Below are 25,285 nucleotides of genomic sequence, written 5' to 3' on the forward strand. Positions count from 1 at the left end.
CCCAACAAGGACATCTGCTATTGCTACTAAACCAGAATATACTTCTGTTTATACTTAGCTCTAACAGAAAAGAGAAAGATTGAACAAGAAAAGAAAAAACAAGTATTTTCTGACCTAGTAAAGAAAATAATGTGCTCCTGAACATGAGATAAGATAAATTTAAATAAATCTTAATCAAGAAGGCTGCTGCTAAATAGTCAGGGAGACAGGGTCAGGTTCTAACAACTTCCAACAGCAAAAGCAGGAGTCATCTGGTTTTTTTATGCAGCTTCCATTCATACAGTAAGGGCATCATTAAATGTAAGGAGTATCAATGTTACCTTGAATGCAAGATGAAAAATTATTTGAATATAGCATGTAAACTGTCCTCCCTTTTTTCACAAATGATGTGTTGAGTCATTTAAATGGGAGAAAAAATATCCCCACAGCAGCAGATAAATGCAGTAAGCCACATCAATGCTCTAAATGCTGCTTGCAATGCTGTAACCAGTGAGAAGCACTAAAACATTCCTATGACACATGCCACAACAGTCCACAGTACATCTGCACAAACCTATTGGTGTTATGTCACCTACTCCAATGCATCCCCAAAAGCCATGCTTCCTAACCAACTCACTGCTGTTATTTGATGTAAACATGTAGCCCTTCAGCAAGGTGCCTAATGAATGCGCTTGTGAAGTGCCAAACGAACATTTATAACCAATCTGCTGGAGACTGGTTATAAACTCGAGTACAGGCTGGAGGTATGGAAGGAAAATCAGGAAACAGCCCATCAGAACTGAGAGTGGATGGGGTAGGTGGAAAATTGAGGAGGAGGGGACCTTAGACAAGCCCCTGCGTAGCATCGTGGGGTGTGAGATGCACTGCCACTTCACTACTCTGGGAGAACATCTCTGCGTGGCAACAGGGGAAGGATGAAAGCAAAAATCCAAGGAGGAGTAATAATATTAATTCAGTTTATCTCCTGTTGTTGATTTTATGAATACTTCTGGTCAGTACTTGGGAAACGCAGATTTTTCTCTTAAGTCAGGCTATCTGCAAAGTCTGAATAGGAATAAGGGAGCTTAGATAGTGCTAGCTATTTTCCTGAGTCTGGAAAAGGTGGAGATCCTATTAGCTCCTCTGCAGAACACTATGTAGGAGAATATTTATTTCCCAAATAATGAACAATAGGGTAAGTTACAGATGCTTTCATTTCAACAAAGCTGAACATTTTGATAACTATTTATGGATATAATAATCATAAAAACATCTCTCTCACACACACTCTCTTACTAATTTGTACAGTGCAGTTAAAACGTGTCAGTACATTTTAGTCAGTTGTGATGGTATTTCAAACAGATATGCAAATATTTTGGAAACAAAAGATAAATAGAAACCTACATTGCAAACCTTCATTTTCATTCTGAACCCTGAAATTCAGGAGTCCTTGTTTGAAAACCATACAAACTCCACCATGTTCATGCCTACTTCTCTTCGGTGTTCCAAAAAGACGTGTAACTGGATGATTTGGTCATTCTGTGTATGTACCTATATACATACATGTATAGGAAGTATAGGAAGCAAGATAGACAGATGTGTAAAGTTTCTGTAACTATTCATTTTAGGAAATACAAATTCATCAACTGCTCAATATTATCTGTTTCTCATCCTGAATCTTGAAAGAAGACACCAGGCACCTCACAAAGTACCAGTCAGAGAGCAGAGAGCAAGACTCCCTTCTACATATTTTTTGACCAGACACAAGGGATACCACCCTAAATTGGAACAGATATGTAAATCTATACAAGCACATAGCTTTTTGACCTACACATAAGCTTATTGATAAACTTTATCTAGGTTGAGATATGAAACAGGCTTTATTTATTTTGGCTTGAAAACTACTTACATTCGACATCATGTCACAATAAAAAGAACTAGATGAAAAGACTGATAAATAACAAGGATAAAAGGAAATAAAAAATTAGAACAGCAAAATCACAAACACAGACACACACATCACCCACTTCCAAGGGAAAATGTAGAGGAGGGTGAAACTTACCAAAGAAGCTTTCAAGCAAAGCCAGAGGGATAATTAGCAAGTTCATCAGTCCATAAAGACACCTACATACAGTTTGTGCTCATTAGTCAGAAGTTGCCATCTTGTCTTCCAAAAAGATGGCTTTAACTTTTCCATTTCACAGTGATCAATAAACTCACCAACTGGTTCATACTGTTTTCCTCTGATGACAATGAACACCAGTCTAATTTGCAAATCCTAACCTAGAACATTAGTAAATCAAACTTGATGAAATTCAAGTGGAACAGACAAACCTCTTCTAGTTTTGTTTAGCTGTAACTACTTAAATGAAATATTTACTATCGTGTCTGCAGAATAATTAGAAAGCTTTCTCCTCCGTTCAGTAGTCAATGGAGTGTTAAAATGAGGATGATGTGCCTTCGTCTGCGTGCTCCACCACCCTACTACTGCAGCGGAGTGAGACTTCATGGACTCTACGAGAGGTGAGATTTCCTGTCAGTCCTTAAGGTGCCCTGGAAAAAAAACATTGGCAACATTCTCTGATGTGATGAATACAGGTGAATTTTGGGCAAGCAGTATTCCAGCCTCCCTCCTTTCTTTCATCCACTGCTGCAAATCACAGGCATTCTGTGGGACAAAATTCACTATGGAGTTACCACCGAAAAAATGACATTGGGTGTAAACCCACCTTTTAAACCTAACAGGAAAACCTGCATGTGGCCAGTTTAGAGGGATGCTGGATACAATACGTTTCAACATTCCACAGGTCCTCTGCACCAATTTAACCAAAGACACTTCCTGGCCTTCAGCTGTTTTCAGCCCCCTCCAGTGCAGCCAGGCTTTCTACTTTTGCTAGGGATTTCAGCTGAAGAACTTTCTCCCTTTTGTCAATGTCTATTCAAAATTGCTCTTCAGCTTCATTTGCAAGCCACAGACTACTGCTGTGCCCTTCTTGTTTCTTTTTGTTTCTGTGATAAAGACAGGATTATAAAAACACTATTAAAGCAGCAGCAATATTATAAGAATTTGAAGATATAGGCTCCATTAAGTCTTATATGTACAAACGTTTTTGTTAATGAAAATAGGTTTCAGAACAATTCTGCTCATTTGCACTTAATTGCTGGCTAATGGGGTCTCTTGGTGTGTCACTGTGTGTGTTCTGAGGTTTCTTTCTAAGGAAAAGATAATACAATATTCTGAATCATCTTAGATAAGCTCTCAGGACTGACACCTTCTCATGGTAGTGTCTGACTTTTTGCAGTAGAGTGATTTGAACAAGTGCCATGAAAATTTCCATTTACTCCCATTATTTACCACCAATTTTATGGCCAATTTCAATGCCTATTACAGCTCTCTAGTACTTCACCACAGTATAGACATTGTTCTTAGAAAGATGAGGGCAGAGAGAAGGAGGAAATATTGAGCTTCTAAAGGTCACTAAGTGAGCAGAATAAGGGAATTCATGGAAGTCTTATGGGAATGATCAAATACTTATTATCCAGTCAGATATACTCCGCAAACATCTTACTAAGGCTTAAATTTTAACAACCTTGCTCAAGCTTACCTAATCACAAGCTTTTTCTTACATATAATACATTTTTGTCCCTGAAAGAAGGACTGACATAAGTAACCAGCTTTTTTAAAGCACTTTTCAATATTGCTGCTGTTTAAAATGATACTCTGCTAATTGCATTGTTCTTAGCTTGAATCCCATGCTTCAGAAGAAACTTTGAGGATAACCAAGTAAAGAATAATTTGCAGTGCTTCAGTTTTGGAGATGTGCAATGATCCTGTATATTCTCTGCTAGTAATGTACAAGATGGCAATATCATTACAAACCTGCTAGTGACCATTTTAACAGTTATGCTCTATGAAATGCCACTATCTATACACTTGTTTTGATAAATCTGGGTAATGGATACCCAGAGGGTCAAAACAGTTCCTGACCCTCCGGATGGTTAGAGTGAAAGACTCTCAGCGGTACAGTCTGAATATGCCATCATTATTTTAGTCTCTTACAATCACTTAAACAAAAAGGCGCTTTTTTTTTTTTCAGGGAAAAGTCTCCCTTTTGTAATCATATTTCCTTTTAATCAAGAAACCATAATTTTGATGTTTTAAAGGCAGAGACAATAATTTCTACTGCTTCTGACACAACCTATTTGGAATTCAGAATGACGAGGAAGGCAATTAACTGCCATTTTTCTACATAATAATATAAGTTAGGGCTCTAAGGCTTTGGCTACACTAGGGAAATTTAGATGAGTTTCTCACTGTTGCTGATACTGGCTTGGCCAAGGCACTGTTAGGAATATGCAAGATCTAATGCAGACAAACTCACCAGCCTGAAAAATTGCTGTCAGCAGTTAAGGCTTTCTTGGAACAGAAATGGAATAGCATTCACAGGTATGAGTATCTCTTCACAAGTGATCCAAAAACTAATGGGTAAGACTCACTCCCCCTTCAAAGGAAGTTTATAACAAGCTTATTGTTTAACCAAAAATATTCCCAAATAATGTCACCATCCTTCCTTAATTCTCTTAATTTGTTGAAGCCTCCATTTCTTTAAAAGATATTTTAACTTTGAATAGTCTACTCCTGAAATATTTCTTAAAATTAAGAATTATTTAAAATGTTACTTTCAAATAAAACCAGGAACTTGAATGCTTGAATTATTTTCTGAGAATGTCATTTTTTATAGCACTTCTGTAGAATAAACCTAAAAGACACTTTATGATATGGCTTCCTCACAACACAAATCTGATTCTTTGGTGCCTATCATCACACTTGCACAATATTTAAAAGCTGCTCCTCTACCTGAATGGTGCTTTTAAACGAACCTTTTTCTATTTAAAAGATAAATCATTAAAACATTGCTGGAAGGAATATGGTTACAAATGAGGATATTGGCAGAAATCCAATGTTATTGGGAAGGTAGGGTATTCACACTAGTCCCACTGCCAGTGGTGATTAATTAAAAGCCGTTAGATACCTGAAGCCCTAACAGTTCATTCAATATGATTCCCATTGCAGGAATGACCTGCTTTCGCTGACAAGATATTTATGCAGGCAAAAAAAAAAAAAAAAAAAAAGAAAAGGAAAATCATGATAGCAAAGCTCAAAGACACAAAGATATAAATGTTCATGTTTTATTTACAGTCTCAGCTTTTAGTATGGTGGTTTACGTATCAGGAGAGGTGATTTCTGTCTCCACAGTATAGTTAATCAAGAAATCCACACAAATCAGATGGTAGAACTGCAGAGATCTGAGGCTAAACCCCTGTGACTATGGAGTAACAGAGGGTTAATGGAAGAGCAAATGAATGCAGGGAATGTGGAAGATGGCAATGGAAAAGATGGAGGAATGATGAAAATGCCAAGTGGTGAGAGAAAAAAAAAACCTCCAGCCCTTCACAAGTTTATCTGTTGGTGTTAGAGATTTTGTTTGCAGCAGATGCTTCAATTTCCTTGCGAACAGTGCAGAATTTGGCAGTTATGAATGAAAGACATCTTTCAGTAAGCGTGAAGGATTTAAAATTGCTTGCAATTTTTACATTTGTCTGAAGCAGTTTCAATCCTAAATTATACAAGAGAACACCCTCAACGAAGTCCACTTCCTATGATATGCACACAGAGAGATAAATCTTTTCCCTGTCAGTCACACATCCTTCTGACACCCGCTCTCCAGATGTTGGATGAGCATTACGTTGCATACTACATAACTATCGTATTGCCAATTCATACATTTTCACATACATAACACAAAATAAGATGTTGAGATCTTTCTATGTAACTGACAGAAATTTAGGATTAATAAGACACCATCTTCAGTGAGGCAAGCCCATACAATCATCAGATTACACTGAAGTCAAACTAGAATCAAGAAAACCCCCAAACGCCTTAGATAAACTATTATCTCACACAAAGTGAGAATCTCCTCCAAGGCTGCACTGGAAGTAAATAAACGGTTTACCTTAACTATTTTCAACTATACCACTACTAGTTTAATACCTGATATATGATACTCATTTAGTAAAAAACCTTAATGTCCTCTCCTTCAGAGAATACGAGCCACAGAGACCTACCTGTCATTTGTTTTGCATGAGAATTTTGGAGAGGAAGGTCTTGTTAAAACGCTTCAGCACACGTGCGCTGAAGTCCCCCAGGGCTACAGCGTGCTCCTTCTCCCCAAGCCTTGTCTTTGACAGTGAGAAAGGATGACACAAGGGTTCACCCACTCTGGTGTTTTGCTTGCCCTTCTTGGCATCCTGTGTATATGTCTTGGGATCATCCTGAACTGACAGGACTTGAAGACTTTCAGTCTGAGGCCAAGACCCTGCTCTCCCTGCCCTGAAACAACTGGTAGATGGCCCTTGAGAGAAAAATGCAATGGTCTTTTAGTTAAGGTGCTGGCTGAACTCAGGAAAACTGGATTCAGTTCCTGGCTTTGCAATGGATCTTCTTCATGACCCTGGGCAACTACCTGTGCCTTAGTAGAAAACCTCCTGCCCCATGCAAAACTGTTTTGAGCCTGTATCTGTTAATACTTGACGGATGCTGTGCTAGGGCTCTACTTCAATGGGTACGCAGTGTGGGAAGCAGGTTAGAGCTCAGGGTGAAGTTTGAGAGTAGAGCTATATATCACGCTGATGAACCACAGTTTCTGTCTTCTTTCACATCATCTTTTATACCTCGTGCAATCACTTCGTGCATTTAGTATTTCTATTACCAGTATTACATGTCTATCTGCACAAAATTTGTCCCTGCCGTTATAGAAGATAAAGCTATCACTGTTTTACTGACTGAGCAGAGACATCTACATATGTTTTCCATTACTATTGTGCCATGCAGGTTGAGGAACTGACATATTTAACTAAGTAGTAATGGAGGAATATAGAAAAAGAGAACAGGGAGACAAGATGACTCAGCCAAACCTGCAGCCCGATGGATTTCTAAATATCCTACAATCCTGAAATTTTCTGTGACAGAACTAAGCTCTTCAGCTATCGCTTCAGTATTTTAACTTGAACATAATCCTTGGCAGAATGCATTCAACTAACTGGAGCTACATGTATCATGTTGAAACATACCACACAGATGTTAATATGCAGATGCAGGAAGAAAATACAACTTCACTTTGACAAGGAAACACAAAACCTTAGGTAGTATATAGAAAAGCATACTAAGCGATGATTAATGAGCATTTGTCTAATGAGGGGGCTCCTAGTGGTAGAATGAGGCCTCCATGCCTAATTGGCAAATATTAATCTGCTTTAATACATCAACCTTAAGAAAAATGATTATATAAAATAATGGCTTAGAAAAATTAAAGCAAATACTACCCACAGACTATACGAAAGATTTTTTTGGTAATCATATGCTGCTGACAATTCAGATTTAACAAGGTAGAGCAAAAGAAGAACTGACCTCCCGAGGACAGATGATTCTCTTGGGACGTGGTGCCTCTTGTTGCAATTGATACACTGTCAAACACAAAAATGTACAGATCATTAAAAGATGGTAACATACACAAACTTTTATTCAGACGAGTCTTTTTAGCCAGAGGCTGCAGAGAAAAATGCAAATGTAAAGAAAAGGACAGCAAATGAAGGTATTTCAGTGCGTCTAAGTCATTTATATGAAAATCGGTTTGTGACCTGCAAACTAACTAAAGTGATCATTGGTTTAACTTTTAGATGTATTATCTCCTTTTGTACTTGTTATTACATTTCCATACAAGGGAAGACTAGCTAGAAAGATTTATTAGGTGTATTTCAGGATAAAATCTCTCTTTTGCATATACCATGCTGCAACAACTCAAGAACAGATTGCTTACCAGTAACACCAGTGGTTTTTTGGATAGGCCAAGAAAAAGTTCAGCATGTTTGAAAGGGTTCACCACAATCTCATAACTTATTTCAAGATTTGCTGGCATTTACTGACGAGGAAGCAAACATTCCTTTCAGAGCAATTACACCCTATTCAAATGGCTTTGGATCAATTTTGCAAATCTTCCGCGGGCTGGAGGAGAGAGACCTGAGGCTAGGGATAGTCGCTGAACCCTGGCCCCCAGCCTCTTCACTGCATGTATTTAATGAGATCGTCTCCTTCCTTTCCACTCCAGAGTCGTGAGAAGAAGCTGACATGCAATGACAGTAATCAATTCCAGCGCAGACAGACTGTCTCTCCGTAACTCCAGGAAAAATCCCAGAGGTTTGGATTGCCTCCCTTGAGAAAGGCCTTCTGTATGCTGACCTTCTTGTATTTGGAAAGATCATGTCGTGTCTATGAATTTTTTTAAAAGACCGAGTTTCTAGGACAGGGCTCTTCGTAATGCTTGTGAAGCTCAGAATTATGCCCTGAAAGGTGGTAGATTATGGGAGGAATATAAATACCTGTAGGTCTGATAAACACAGAAGCCCTGTTGCAGAAAGTGAATTGAAATGGTGTTATTCTTCAGCACCTTCTCCCACGTTCTGCACCTTCTCTTTAAATGGGGCAAGGAGCAATGAAATCTGAGAAGTGGGGGAGTCCTCAGCTTGCACCCAAGTTTGTCACTCAGGGGATGTGAAAGCTTTGGGGGCTTCTGTTCTCTGCTAATGTCAAAGTGGAAAAACCCATAACCTCTCCTTTTCCCAACCCCACCTTCATCCCTGGTTCCTTGAAGGGGCACAGAAAGAGAGTTTATGATTTCTTATATTCCCTATCAGTTTGAATGCATACAGATGTGATCCAGCTCTGAATTTGTACCAAGGCTTCAGATTTTACCTGCATCAGTCAGCACTGCCAGATCTCCCACTACTTTTGCACAAGATTCATGGTAACTTGCGGTCTTTCTTACTTCTTGCAAGTGTGTGACTGAGATTCAAAGCCTTCCTTTTACTCTTTTGTGATCAAATGAGTTGTGTACCCAAAAGAACTGCCAAGCAAAGCACGAAAATTTTGCTTCAAAATCACGGATTGTTTTTTAAAACTCTGATTATTCTGGAGCGCGGTATCATGATTTTAGTGTCCATTTCTGAATGTCTGAAATCAGCATAACCACTGATTCAGCAAGTTACTACTGCTTAATACTAAACATATCCAAGAGGAAAATAGTAACTTTTTTCTTTCCCTGTACATTTCCAGTAGAGAGAAGGAACTCTAAGGATTCAAAATATTGCAAGAATATGATTGCATCCCATTTAAAGTAAAAGATCTATTTCCCCAACTTATCCATTTCAATTTTCATTGAAAATTATACTTCATAAAAATCCTATTTTTCAATAATTAAACCTGTTAAATATTAACTGACATAGCAAATTAAGCTAGTGGGGCTATTTCTAACATAACCTTGATAGCCATGGTGCAAAACAAGTTGGTCTGAAGAACACTCAGGAAGCCTATCTTGTGATGTGCTACATTTATAAGAAATGAGAAAAGCGAAGAGCTCTCTGAAATGACCAAAAGGATCTCTGAGGCTGATAGCACTAAAGAAGCAAGGGTGGGGAGAAGAGTCAGCATTTCACAAAACAAAGGAAGGAATGACTAACAGGAGAGGGCAGATACATGAATGACTTGAAAGCAAACACAAAAAAACTGGATGCTGATAGGATGCAGTGGGATGAATCAGTGCAGGGATTCATGATGAATGCAAGGAAGACAAATCATTTTAACAACTGTATTTTGAATAGACTGGAAAAGGTTGCTGTCATTCTCAGAGAGGCAAGGGTAATTAATCTGCACAATAATCTGAACTGAAAAAGATATCTGAATTAGAAAGACATCAAAGGAAATTGTAGTAAGAGTATTACTATACAAATAAAAATAAGAATTGAAATTAATACTACTACTACTAATAATAATAATAATAGATTATATGCTGCCTTAAATGTGCAGGATGAGAAAATGGCCCCAAGTAACAAGCATGATTCAGATTGTGAATGGCAGTAATCACAGAAAACATCATGAATGGGAAATCGTTTCCTGGGAAAGATAAAGAATTCAGATTTGGTCATATTAGCTTTAAACTGAAATACATTAAACTGACAGAAAGACAGTCCAGTGGAACTACTGGAGAGAGATGCAGAAGCATTAGATGGAGGGAGAGAAGACAGATTGGGAACAGAAAGAAAGGACTGAGAACCACCAGTGGCATCGTGGTAAGGGTCGCCAAGCAGTTCAATGGGAGACAACCAACAGAGAAGAGACAGACACGCACACAGCTGGCAAAGATACCCAGAAAAGACACACAGCAAGGCAAGGGTGGAGGAGGTAAAACAACAGTGAAAGTGCAGTTAAGTCAAAAACTAGGAAAAGGCAGTATCTCACAGACTTAGGTATTAAGGAGCAAAGCAAGTGTGACCCTACCAAAAGCTGTGTTCTTCTCTAGAAGGGTTCTCTCCTGTTTCTGCTTCAAATGATTGCTATATAAAAGCCTGCTAACAGGCTATGAATACAAGTGCAGTATTATGGCTAAGGTGACTTGAGAAAAATGTGCCCTACAGCTAAGTTCCAATGAGCGTAGACACCTCATTAAGTGACCTCATTTTCAGAAGTGCTGAACATCCTGCAGCTCTGCCCGATTTCATTATATACTTTTTCCAAAGTGCTGGGCACTTACACAATGGCTGACATTGCTGAGACCCCAGCAGAGTCCAGGAGATGGTCAGAAGTTCAGAAAGCACATGCCCGTCACTTACTTGCTTGAATGACAAACAAGCCTTGCCTTTCTGCCTCATTTTCCCCACCCCACCTCTGAAAATCTTAAAACAGAATCCAATGTATAAGGATATGGTTAACTGAAATAATAGAAAAACACACTTATTTGCAGTGATCGACATCTGACCCAGTCTATTGCAGCATTTAGAACTGACAGGCAGGTTAAAGACAAACCCCCTGTGATCATAAAAAAGATGACACTTGAACATAATGATGCATTATTATTTTAGCCCTGAGAAAATTAACCTTATAAGAAGTCAACTGCATGCAAAAAGAAAATGTATTATTACTGCTTAGAGAACAGCATCAGACTGGGAGTAGCTTTTTGTTCAGCATCAGATGCAAATGAAATGCACAGTAATAATACACACTAAATATTAGACCAAAATGCAGCACTGCAACAGAAAAATGCAGTAGCTTTTAATCAGTCCTTGAACATGTTCATCAGTTTCATAATTCAGATAGTTTGCCAGCATTCACAGTATCAGAATCACATGGGAACTTACAGAGTTAACAAAACTTTAATTTATTATTGAATTTCTAGGGGAACATTTCTTTGAGATGTAAAGTAACTAGTTAGAATATACATCTCTCTTTTGTTCCTGCTAAAGGACAAGTCTTCTCTCAGGGGATGAAAGAGGGAATTCTACAATATATTTTAGAAAGAACTGTCTAATTCCAAAATCTGATCTGTCTAAGAAACAAAGGGATGGCATGCAAAAATCAACACTTACTCCTTTTCTGCCAGGGAAGAAGGACTATCACCAGTTTCTTCATACTTTTTTTTCATTCTGCAGTGTGTCAGGAACTCAAGCTTTCTCTGTTAACTCACCTACGAGTAGTGTTCATTGATGCTCCAGCGGAGAGGAAAAATTCCTATCATTGCTTTTATAAAGCAGCAAAGAAACATACTGCCTTCTCTCTGAGAATGTTTCATAGCGTTCCTTAGTTTTACCTCCTCGGCCTCATCTCAGTCAGGCATTTATCCATGTGCTGAGCTTGAACAATATGAGCTGTCCTATTTCTGTGGGATTTCTCACATGCTTAATTAGGAACTTAAGTGCCTGGCTGAAATAAAGCCTTAATTTCTAACAAGACTGAGTCTCAGACACTGTGCTTATTATTTGATGAAGGGCAGAAGGCAGGGAAACTTTGTGAGGAGCTGAAGCATGGCATCAGCTGATGCTCTGCGCCTTGCCACATTGCTTCACACCAGTGTACTGATCTTAAATAATGCAAATAAACATAGAAGTGGCATTGATGTTAGACTTGCTTAGCATATGCCAATCTCAAGAGTGGTAAAAGGAGAAGAAGAGTGGTTTTACATCTCTTCAAAACTCAAGCACGTACGTGCTGTAGCTGGAAGTCAAAAATGACTATGCTGTTTCAGCAGCCAAACAATTGCCTACTCGTCCCATGAAGCAGGTACCATCACTGGTTCTGCTCTAAGAGGGCAGTGCAGCAGTGGAGCAGGTTACCCACAGAGGTGGCAGAGGCTCCATCCCTGAAGGTTTTCAGGACTCAGCTAGATAAAGCCACAGCTGCTCTGCTCTAGAGCCGACAATAGTCATGCTTCGCGTGGGAAGCCGGATCAGCTCACCCCAGAAGACCCTGCCAACCCACATGTCTGTGATTCTTATCTTCCTTGCTTTCCTACCTCTGTGATGGTAAAAAGGCAAAATGCCACTTTGTATAACATTCCTAAGACACAGCAGACTACAAAAAGAAATCTGTTACAGGATATTTATTTGTTGATCTGTTACTTGGGTATAAATGCAATCAAATCCTCTGCCTGGAGACTGCTGGCTGCTAGTAACTTTCTGCATTTTTTCCTCAAGTCCCTTCCTGGTAACACAAAATTATTCCTGCCATTTCTTTTATTCTCTGTGTCCTAGGGCTATCAGAAGAAGTCTGAAAAACCTTGTAATCTGTGAAACCTATGTACCTTCTACCAATTTTTCGTAAGTGAGGATCCTCTGCATTAGAAGTATCCATCTTTTCCAAACAGAGCTGAAACAAGCTTGTACATTATGCCAAAGAGTAAGGCTTGGATTCTGAAAGCTGTTACACTTTGATCGGCATTTGCCCATGGATATGTGTGATACTGTTTATTTGAATAATTTGCCTGCATAAACAGGAAAATCTGCCTCTCTTGAGAAGCTACAAGGATTGCAGCCTTGATCATGATATCAATGAAATGCAACACAGTGCACCTAAATTTATCCAGGACTTAGGAAAGAAATCAAAACTGCATGCCAAGTATCTTAATAGTATGTTAGCAAACTTTAAAATTTACTAGCTAAAATACACTGAAAATATTTGTTAAATAGGCAGCAAACACAAACTGCTAAGAGTGAAATACATACGCTAAGTTAAAACTGTGATGAGACAGGACAGTAAATTGCATCATAGACTAAAGCTATCGTTGGACATAACCTCTGTAATTAATTTATCAGACTGGGATTTTTCTAAGTAGAGTAAAGAAGCATATACTACCTAACATTGCTATGAAAAACGTATGTCTATGGCTAAGCAGTGTCAGCAGTAAATCTCTGTAACCTTAAACTATTTTCTGCATTTTGGAGCTGCGTAACTTTTTCCATGGTCATTCATGCATGGGTTTCAGATGCTGAGGCCCTGACTTTGTCATTACCACAATATTGGCATCCTACATATATCTGAATAGGAAATTATATATTCATATTCTATTAGTTCATTCTGGTTTTTTTTTACTTTTAAAAAAAAGTTTCCTTGGATTATGTGTAAGCTATCACGCAAACATAACCAAACTTTTTCACTGCATGCAGTGATTTATCTGCTGCACCAGTGGGTCAACTAAGAGAAGGTAAGTAAAGGCATGTACTTACTCCCTGACTTTTTAATGAAAACTTCCTGCAAAAAAGGAAACATCTGTCATTTCAAATCCTGGTCTCGCCAGAGTCCATGGGAGCTTTTCCATTGATTTTGAGTAAGCCAGGTTCCTCTTCTAAAAAAACCCACTCAAGTGCCTGCTTATTTCCAAGTACACAGCAAAGTATGCTGGAATGGTCCAATTCATATCAATACACTCTTGCTGACTTTTAAGGAGGTTTTTCTTATACATTGAAAATACTGCAACAACAACAACAAAAGTCTCTAGAAAACAGTGTTCTGAGAAGCCTTTTTTGTAATTTAATGGCATACTCAAATTTTGGTTGAAAAAATCCCAGTCCATTCTGAGGCAGAATGTCATTCTCAGGTAACATAGAGGTGATGCCTTTGAAGTCAGCAAGGTAGTTTAATGTGCATATAAGTGAAGTCAACGAGTTTATTCCAGTCTTTAAAATTATACATGTACATGCATGTAACTACTGTGATGCTTGTCTTTTTGTAGTTCCATTTTGGTAACGGCACTGTAGTGAATTTGAAGTTGCCACAATAAAAGAGATGACTTTTGCTTAGGATAGTTCTGTATCTGAAAACAGCAAAAAAACCCCAAACCTCTGCATCCAAAGCTGCAGTTTCATTAAAGTTCCAGTAAGGGTTTAAAATAAAAAGAGCAAATTTAAAGGCCATCTTTAATAAGGGTTTTAAAAGCCAATATTTTGTCTCAGATCTGTGCTACGTTATTAGCAAATACATTTGGAACAAAGCAAAAAGAGCATAAAATATGCACTTCTGCACTGCACTCTATGTAAATGATTTTTCTAAAGGCAGACAGGAAGGTTCAAAGAACTGATAATGGTGTCTCCAACTTCTAAACCACCACTTCAAAAATCAGCTTCTATTGCTAAGGATCAAAAATATTATCTTAAAGTGATTTGGTGACCCATATAAAAAGACAAGTATACTCAAGCCTGACCTTTAGTAAACACATGAAGCATTAACCTCTACCTCTGGAATCCTTCCTGAAAATGTCAGCAGGGAAACCATGAAACCCAGGATTTGCACACTTCTAAGGCAACCCAGAAAGTCTGGCACTTGTAACCCTGCTGCACTTGCTCCATGGAGGACCAAGAAAGTTCAGGTTTCGCTGCTGTCCCATACAGTAATTTCTACAAGGACCTAGTACACTTATGTCTTTTTTCTAAACAAAAAAGGGAAAAGACCTAACAGTGACACCTTGGTAATGTACTAAGATTATTCAAATTTCTTGTATACTTACAGTATGATTTCCATATTGGAGGCTGGTATTCTTCAGCATCTAAAACAGAAGTAAAAAGGAAGAAAGAAATCAGTCAATTGGCCACTGGGTCAAACTGTCAGCATGCATTTTTCTGCTAAGAGACCTCAGCTTGTCAGCAAATTTCACATTTCTTTCCCAAGAGAGATGCTAGCTCATTTACAGCCCAGTTTCCTATGTGAGAGAAGAATATAAATTTCAACCACTTGTGGATCCAATGTGCTTTTTCCAAATTATTCAAATATAGCAGGAATTAATTTCTTACCAATTTGCATATAGTTTCCTGACTCACCAGTATTTTTAAAATAATTAACTAGACTGGTAACTACATTATTTACTTTACTTGGCATAATAAACCGACAAATCACTACTGGTTTTCAATCAGGCTTCTAACCCCACTATTAAGATTTTCGAATGAGCATCAGTGAATAACACACGCCTTAGCTAAAAAGATGCACAGCTCAGGCTGGACTCTTGACACACAGACCCGACAGTTCCAACAAGGAGATTCAATTACACTTCCCGAACCCACTAGAATATGTAATTGGCCTATTTTCCAGAAACTGCATCAGCAAAAATAATAATAAAAAGTTAGAAAAAGGGAAGACTGCAAAACCTGCCATTGGAAACAGACAATTACTGCCCTTATCGATTGAAGGGGCTCAAAAAGAGTTGCCATCTTCTGTTAGTGCAAGAGTTATACAATGCTGCTGGGCAAATTTTTGGCAGAGGGACCAGAGCTTCTCTGTTTCGAAGCGTAAGCTTGTAGAGTCTGAGCTAACCCAGCCCCTGCCGTGTAAAGAGCCCAGCGAGCAGAGGGCTCTCTAGGCTGGGAGGCAGACGGGTGCAGCTGGAGGGCACGGGCCAGGGTCCGGTCCCACGCCACAGGGAGGTTTCCAGCTCTCTGCAAGAAAGGTGTTGCTTCCAACTCCAGAAATCCCAGCAGAGGCCAAGCTTGAGCGGTAGGAGGTAAGTCAGTCACCATACACCAGCCACAAAGGGTGGGGTACCGGGTACTAGTTTGGCTCTGAACTGCCATGTTGCCAAACACTTTGAAGAGTCATTTACAGGGGGTATGCCATTAACCTCCTAATACTGTGCGAGTTAATTAACGTGTTTGGTATTTACTAAACTTCTACTTAAGTTATGCTAATGTAATTCAATTATAGTCGCATAGCTCATGCTCCTTGTCTATTTATATACACACAACCACTTTAAATATATCCCTGCAAAAGTTTGTTTACTAGGAATGTTAATCATTAACTACCATCTGCCACTTTAACTCTATTGTTTTAAAAAAGGATAAACCTAGCAATGATTGCAGTTACTGCCTGGAATAATACCCTGCAACAATTTGCAGATATATTGATCGGGAAACCCGTTCAATTCCAGTTTCAACTGTATCCACTTAACAACTTTGGCAAAATCCAAAATGCTCCCAGACTGTCAGAGTTATACCGTGCTGTGGCAATCCAAGAGTAATTAGCTTGCGAGTTCATTATACAGAAGGATTATTTTAAATTATATGAAGCTATTCATGAAACCAGTGAAATTTATTCATGCAAGAGCTGACTAATTTTTTCTCCTCTCACATTATAATGGTAATGTATTACTCTTTTTTTTCCTATACATCTGTTGCTCCACATATAGTTTACCATAACACCATAATGTTGTGTATTAAATTCTTCTGTCACACTTCTGCACTACTGCAAGAGAATTTCTGAATTTGCTTGTTCACTTAATGTATTTTTCCAGTAGGAGAAACGTTGAGATAATGCAAATATCTGATTATCTATACTTGTGACTTCAGAAAAGGAAATGATAGTGGGCAAAACAATGAAAAACCAACGAGTACCAGTTGGTGCTTTAGTCTTCCAAATTAATTAGAAAGAGCACAGTAAATTGAACAGTGAAAGCTGATCTACAAGTGGCCATAAAGTGCTTCATTAGCTTGAGACAGACTGATGGTGTGGAAACACTGCAGCCTAGGTAGAGAACAATCATCCAGAAGACAGTCATAAAACAAAACTCCCGATGATTACGTTAGATTTGTCACGGTTATGAATCTGTCAGCCCAGGAAAGAGCGGACAGAACCATTCCTCAATAGCTAAAATAATTCTTAAGGGCAGCACGCTTGGAGGCAAACCACGGGTCACCAGCTCCACATTCGCCTTTACGAGGCAGTGCAACATCTTCTGTGATCCTTCCAGCTGATAATACATCCCTAAATCACAGGGAACAAAACTCCATACAGGTGATAGTATTAACACTGTTTATCGTGAAGCTATCATGCATGACATTTGATGACATCCATTTGTAGGGAAATAAAGAACAATTAGTTTAAATACAACCTGGAGACACAGAGGTCAGGCTTAAGGATCAGGGAGATATTTAACAGAGCCCAGATACAGACCTCTTGATCCCTTTGTGGAAGGAGGCCACTGGGCCCCCAATGTACAGCCGAAGATGCCATTCCACACGGCTGCTGGTGTGGAAATTAGCCTCAGGACAGCAATTACCACGTCTGAGTCACCAGAGAAAAAACATTGACTCTCCTCCTTGTATGATAGAGTCTTAGGACTCCCGTCCTGGATGACCAGATTAGACTAAACTTCAGCCCTTCTTAAATCAGGGGTCAAATAAGACAAATCCTACCCGAGCAGACGGGATTACTACTATTTGCCCTTTTTTGAGATTTCTGTTCTGCTTCTTTTTTTAGTAGTCCTCTTTTATTATAAAGTAGCTCTGCTCATTAAATGATGCACCACTCTCCATCACTAGGCTTAATACAGCAGGTTCACAGAAGTTGCCAATAATAGTTTGGGTGGTCGGCTCAGTTACTACGTGACACCTCAACTCCCACAGCTTCTGCCTTCAGTTCTGCGCAGGGTAATGGTTTCAGCAAGGACCACAGAACTCAGTTTTGAGCCACTTAGCAAAAATCAATCAATCAGTCAGCCCTGGCACAAATGACGAATGCCCCACATTGATCTCTCATTTAATGATCTTCCCAATACTAACTTTGATCATAATGCCTATGACAACTGTGATTGGCAGCATGGGAAAAGGGGTTCACTGAGGTACCCTTAGGTAGTAAGACAGGGTCTCCCCTATTGCTGTTTTCTTGAAGGGTTCACACTTTTGATGGCGACACCTTGTCTGAATTCAGAAACTGAGCCAGCTAAGGTTGAAAGCAGTTGTCACAGGAGAAACTCGGAGACGGCTCTGAAAAGCTCAAGAAAACGCCCCATGGCCAGCTATGATACACCTTTCTGAGTCTAGAGAGACTCACTGTAAAAGAATTACAGAGTGTCCAGTTTAGGTCTTTTTTATTATTTCTAGTCTTACCAATAATGTATCGGAAACTACCTTAGCAAAACCAGAAAACCTAAGGAGTACTCACTGGAAAGACTAGAATGGGCAAAAAGCATGAGAGACTTCCACAAATAATATTATAGGCGATACTGTTAACTAAAAGCATTGAAACACACCAGTTGAGAGGGCTAAGATTTATTAGACCTCACAAAATAACTAGAAGTTAGTTGTATGCAAAGGCGAAAGGAATGGTGAATGCTAACTCTTGGGGAATATTACAGCTACCAGAAGGTTTCTCACTGCATGCATAATTGACACAGAAAGATACTGGAGAAAATTGCCAAACCAAAAATGATACGGTGGAATTGGAAAGTGGGAGTAAGGAAAAGCAGGTTAGTTCTTTACTTTATTTACTTTACTCTTCACGGAGTAGAGAGGATGAGAAGTGTCTTAGGAATAAAACGGAGCCCTGTAAAGCTGAATAAATGTAAAAAGACTACAGTAAGGGAGTACTGAAAAGTTGGCAAAACTTTAAGCAGCCAGATAAAAAAGCAAAACTATGCAAGATCTTTCTTCTAAAGAAACATGAAGACAGAAGACAGTATTTCTGTAAATAATGGGTGGTAAATGGTTAATACATTACTCAGAGCTATTCTTAAGCAATTTCTGAGAAATGGGCTTACATTAATTATACAGTAGGTAAAGTTATCCATGGACTTCAAACCTTGCTCTTCGCCATGCCTGGCTCTGTACCAACGGTGACACCTTTCTGGATGTAGTTGTGAAAGTCACTGGAATGACTGAATTGCTTTTTACTACTTCCTTGTACTTTGTGAAGATGATGATGTAATGCCAATGCTTGTGGTTTTGTGCTACCAACACTAGTACTGACCTAGCTAAAGCAGGTCTAATAAGATACCGACTAAGCTAAAATTTTGATTCTTCTGACTACCAAGACTGGTAATGGACTGGAAAGAGGAAACTGTTTTACAGGAAAGATCACAAATTATGTCACATGAATCAAATATTTCTGACTTATAAGTGGCATTTCTAATTATAAGGGGAATGGTAACAAATATACATACTGTAGCTATACACCATGCCCAGTTCTAGATATTCTAAGAAGTGTTAATGATTCCTATGGTAGTAAAGAGTTATGCACACTAGTAGCAGGACAGCTACCAAGGCAGGACCATCATTCTTTGCGAATTTCTTCATAGCGACTAAGAAAGAGGAGAAAAAATTTTTTTTTGCCTCTGTCCTTACTAAAGGATTATAAAAAATACTCTGCAGTTCACCTTGGAAGAACTGCCTCAGCCTGGATTTTCTGCCACCATTGTCTGAAGTTCAGACTTCCTTTCCAGTAACAACTAATTTTAAAACTATGACCTGCGTGTGCAAGAAAAGACACTCGTGTGTGAGGAAGAGCCAGTTTGGAAGCCACTGGCTTACTGGCAGTGTGCAGATAAATGATTCACCGGATGAACAAGTCTAGTTACTAATTTTTTCACCTTCTATTGTAATTTTCAGGACCGAGACTAATAATTATTAGTACTTTAATGCCTTTTGTATATTTCTTTTAAAGAGATTTTTCACAGTTTTACCATATACACTTTCATATTTATAGCTTTGTTTCTAAAAGATTAAGTTAGCGTATATTATTAAATACATTTTTCTTATTTTTATATACGTAATTGTATATATAAGAATAACATATAACTGTTGAGTAAAAGGCTATGTGAAAGATGAACAGTGTTTGTTCATCTCTTTAGGCACATACATTTTTCTTATATTTTTCTTCATACAGGCAGAATTATATTATACAATTGACTATTATGGGGATGGACATCACGGAATCACAGAATGGTTGAGGCTGGAAAGCACCTCTGCAGGTCATCTGGTCCTACTCAAGCAGGGCTACCTAAAGCCAGTTGCCCAGGACCACCTCCAGACAGCTTCTGAATATCTCCAAGGATGGAGACTCCACAACCTCCCTGGGCAACCTGTGCCAGTGCTCCATCACCCTCACAGTGAAAAAGTGTTTCTTGATGTTCAGACAGAGCTTCCTGTGTTTCATTTTTGTGCCCATTGCCACTGGTCCTGTCACTGGGCACCACTGAAAAGAGTCTGGCTCCGTCCTCTGGGCACCCTCCCTTCAGGTGTTTATACACTTTGGTAAGATCCCCCTGAGCCTTCTCTTCTCCAGGCTGAACAGTCCCAGCTCTCAGCTATTCCTTGTAGGAGAGATGCTCCAATCCCTGCATCATCTTCGTGGCCCTTTGTCGGACTCTCTCCAGTATGTCCATGTCTCTCTTGTACTGGGGAGCCCAGCACTGGACACAGTATTCCAGGTGTAGCCTCACCAGTGCTGAGCAGAGAGGAAGGATCAATCACCTCCCTTGACTTGCTGGCAACACTCCTCCTAATGCAGCCCAGGATACCATCAGCCTTCTTCAAGGGAATGGCACACTGCTTGCTCGTCTTCAACTTGGTGTCCAGCAGGAACCCCAGGTCCTTTTCTGCCAAGCTCTTTTCCAGCTAGGCAGTCCTCAGCATATATTGGTGGGTGGAGATTAAAGTGAAAGAGTAATAAGGGGGCTTCTTTGATAAGGTCAGCTCTTTTTCAACAGGTAAAACATAACTGCGTAATTTACTTTCCACTCTGTGCTTAAAACTTATGAATTAAAGCTCATTTTCATCTTATCCGAACCCCAATGTCTAATCTTGTGGATGGTGAAGGGCTATTTTCATTTATTTTGCCCTCTCTCCAATTAATATATATGCATACACAACTATCTCACATTGCAGTCATTTTGCAAACTATGTTAAATAGGCAGTTTTTTGCACGTTTGATTGTCATTTGGCATATACCTTCGGGCATTATGATTACCGCTATTACATATAGCAATTGTCTTTGCAGGCACATCTGACTACACTTTGAGAAAGAACATTCTTATTTTTTAAGTTGCAAATAATCATACTGTCAAAAGAGTACCTCTCTTTAACTCCTGAAAAGTCACTGTTCCTTTGAAGAGCAAAATTAATTCTCTTGCAGTTAATAATTAGTGATGTAGCTGTTGAAACATTTCAGTGTGTCAAAAGCTCTGTTTAATGTTTCATTCAGAACGCACAGTTACCCATGGAGGAGCCAGTAGTTGCCAGCTTTGTTGCTGAACTTTCTTGCCATCACTACATGGACAGCTAAAATATGGAATGAGACTTCAGCTTCTGTTTTAATGAGACACTTCAACTTTCAGCATAAGGCACAGAAACAGAAATGATCAAATTGTTTATTTGCAACATAGTTTATAATTGGTATATTAATTCAGATGATGGGTGCTTCCCACTGCGCTATTCTCTTTTTTAAAAAAAATTCAGCAATAGTGTGTAATTTAAAATGTCAAAAAATGCTCACAAAAGGGGTGGAGTTCCCTCTTGCACAGCAATTAGACTGAAACAGTAAGCTTTTAATAACCACGATATAAATTGACAGCTATTTTGTATCTGCTGCTTTTGCCTACCATAAACTTGCTATTAGAAGCCACTGCTGTAAAGGTAGCTTATTTAGTCCATTCTACAAAACAGAGTCTTTCCAAATTTCTCCCTCCTGCTTTTGCTTTAGATTTCAAAACAGTATCTTTCCACTAATAGGTGGTCAGTCCATGGAAAATTTTTGTTTAACGCACATGTCTGTGTTACTAAAACACAGATCAAAGATTGTGCAAATAGGTAAATTTAATAATTTAGAAGAGTTATCAAGTATCAAATAAAATAGAAGTGTGAAATAAGTGAATTATTAGGGACCTACTCCAACAGATCACAGGAGATTTGAATTATTTAAATTCACAGCTAAACTTGTAGAACAAAAGCTTAAGGAGCCAGGTTCTGCAGTTGGTGAGTGGTGTTTAGCCAGCTATGACCATCCAGTTGGAGCACTATCCCATTTAACTAAAAAATATGCCTTTCTACTCTGCACAGATTCAAAGAGAATTAAAAAGCATTGAAAATATTATTGAAAATTTGGAAATGGAGAGAAGAAGTAAGCAGAGTTCTCAACAGCAATAGAAGAACTGTAAAAGGGAAGGGTATTTGTACAATTCTAGTTTTAGAAGTCTCTTCAGGAGACTTAGGGCTACTGCATAGGGCCCAAGAAATCAAGTTAAACAGGCTCTTCCAGAGAGCATATCCAAGAACCTGACAGGGGTCTAAGTAAGGTGATGCAAATACTTCCAATGCTTTAAGTATTTCCTATAGATTTAAGAGTGCAGAGGGATATTCACACTGCCTAATCTTAGGCAGGTAGGTCCTTTTTAATGCTGTACCACACCGAACCTATTTGACCTTGGATGGCATTTAAGAGCCTCCATGATTTAGGTGCTTTGAAACATTTTGTTCACAGAGCAACAATGAAGATTTCCTCATGCAAGTCATTAAAGGTTTGTGTCTAAAAACTAGAAAGGTAGACAATGAAAAAAATCACAAAGTATCTCCTTCATGCTTGATTGCCAAAAATCTGTTTAAGTTAATAGCTGCCATTAAATTTAATCTGGTCACTAAAAATTACGCCCTAATGCTTGTTACCATTCTCTATTTTAACACTAATGCCAGTGTAATTAAAATGTAGCACGGTTATTTTCACATTTTCATGTTTTAATCTATAAACCAGAGGTATCAAGACATTAAAATGGCACAATCAGGGCTCTGCCTGACAGATTGACATTTCTTTGGTAGGAATAAACAGATGACGTAAGTTAAATCACATCACATTAGCACATCTCCTATCTTACACAGATATACTTTAGCTTCTAACTAATGACCAGATAGTTCCTGGCTAAAAATAAAGACCAGATAATCAGTTAGCATATATGAGAATAGCTCCGCTGAAGTAATTTTTTTTACTGTGCAGAATGTGGCAATGCATTTCCAGTCATTTACTTATTGCATCCTAAATTGTGCCCCCCCCCCCCCCCCCCCCCCTGCTTCCAGCCAATGATCCCTGGACTCAGCAAAGCAGTCCAGGCTTTGTATGAAAAAGCATGTGACTGAAATAACCGCAATAATGCAAAAAAAAAAAAGGCATTAAAAGGGTCGCCATGAAGTATTTCAATTAGAGCATTTATGTTGAAGTAGTGTCAGCACATTCCCCGTTCCAGAAATGCACTCATACATTGACATGGTGCCCGTTTATCTGGCTTGTCAAAGGAGCCAGCACATTCCCTGAAAACTTAATTAACCTTTAGCAAAATCCAAATCACTGCTTTTGGTAACTCTGTTATTTTTGAAATCTGTCATTTTATCATCTCCCTAAGCAAGGGCGCAAGTGTTTGCTTTTGACTATTCAAGGGTATGAGGTGGTCCTAGTCCAGCAATTGACTGTGGAGGCTGCTCAACAGCTTTTCAGAGATCACCTCCATCTTCCCCATCTAGCCCCGCATTTGCCCTTCTCTGGATACAGAAATGTAGTATTTTTAAAGGTCAAAACTGCAGACTTGGAATCGAGTGGAAACCCAGTAATTCATCTCAATCAGCAAAGCCATGTGATTCAGAGAATTTACACTGGTAACTTTACAAAGACCACAAAATGCGCTGTACTCGGCACAGGGGCTACTCACATACGAGGGACCTTACTGAACTCTGCAGCCTAAACACAATTTCAAGCCTTGGACATCAGAGATGAGAACTACCCTGCCATCCAGAGCATGCATAATGACCTACAGAAGAATAAAAGTTTAGCAAATAATTAGACCTTTCTTTGGCTTCCTTTACAGGTCCTGTAGTATTGCTGCAATATTTGCTTCTACACATTAAAGTATGAAAAAGAGGAAAAACACCACGCACCTGCAAAGCATATTAATCATTCCCACAGCTCTCTGATAAAACTCTGAATAATCAGGGCTCCTAGGGTAAGAAGCAATACTGTACCTGTGGACTTCCACTGTTACAAAAACATGACATTTTTCTTTTAATTACATAATTTGGTGGACAGTTTTATCTAAGTGTCTCAATTACATTCGAGGCCAACTGAATTATTATTTTATGTGAAGTTAGTCTCTGGATCCTCAATTTATCTCTTTTAAAAACATAGTCTTGATTAACCAATGTCAGCTATTACTGAGGCACCCACCTTCTCTTCAAGTATGTTGTACAAATGGACAAGCACTTCACAAGTCTTTCCTATTATATTGCCACCCACCACTTAACAGGTTCCCCAGTACTGCTGTTCCTGCAGTTATTAATTTGGATCTAAATGACAGAGAAATGTTTATCTTCTTAAAATTTGGTTCCATAATAATATGTTTATGCTGACAAGATTCTTATGTCTTAGAAAGGTCTATAACTACACAGTCCTCCCTGCAATCTTAGCAATAAAAGAGTTACTACCGGTATTTAAAATTGCTAGAAAACTATCATGGACTACTTCCCCTCAGAAGAATATGGTTTATGTATTGTTTCCTTACTCAGGAGGAATTTTAATTGCCTTGTGGAAGTCTGTAATTCTTCCAAGGGCTTTTTACTACAGCCTGGCACTTTTACAGTTGATAATGAGTTCTTACAGTGTCATATATTTGCAAAATACCTTGTATGAAACACTACAAAATTTAAAATACACTTAGGTCTTCCACAAGTTTTATCCAACTAACCAACAGGGCTGTGCAAAATATCCCAGTGACTGGGCACAGGTGACAATTCTGCTTTGCAACTTGAAACATTGACTGCATTTTCCCTAGAGAAACACTGGTTAATGCCATGTCATATGAGGCAAACCCCATATCTCTAACATTTTCATCATCAAATTAAACCAAATCCAAACCAGCGCTCATTGCACAGATGTATGAGTGCCTCCAGTGACACTGAGTGGGAGGACAGAATTTAGCCACCTGTAATGTATAAAGGAAAACGTGACTACAGCCCAGCTAAGATCCTGATTTCCTACTTTGCAAATTTTAAAGATGCACATAACACAAGAATACTGTATTTAAGTGTCTTAGAACATAGGAAACTTCTTTATATGTGATAAGTAAATAAAATACAGTGAAAGCAGTAATTCCCATGTAAAAATGGACTTTGCTTCTGTATAATCAGAGAT

General features: G+C 38.7%; 1 protein-coding gene across 1 annotated transcript in view; it reads right to left on the minus strand.

The window, feature by feature from the left end:
* CHN2 (chimerin 2) overlaps nt 1-25,285 on the minus strand; it is a 168,428-nt gene that overhangs the window by 84,685 nt on the left and 58,458 nt on the right. The window contains exons 2-3 of the mRNA XM_049798736.1: nt 14,865-14,903; nt 7,448-7,503 (exon numbers count right to left, since the gene is read on the minus strand). Coding sequence (XP_049654693.1) covers nt 7,448-7,503; nt 14,865-14,903 — 95 coding nt within the window. The remainder of the gene's footprint in view (nt 1-7,447; nt 7,504-14,864; nt 14,904-25,285) is intronic.

The sequence above is a fragment of the Accipiter gentilis genome, chromosome 4, assembly GCF_929443795.1.
Source record: "Accipiter gentilis chromosome 4, bAccGen1.1, whole genome shotgun sequence".
In the NCBI taxonomy this organism is placed as follows: Eukaryota; Metazoa; Chordata; class Aves; order Accipitriformes; family Accipitridae; genus Astur; species Astur gentilis.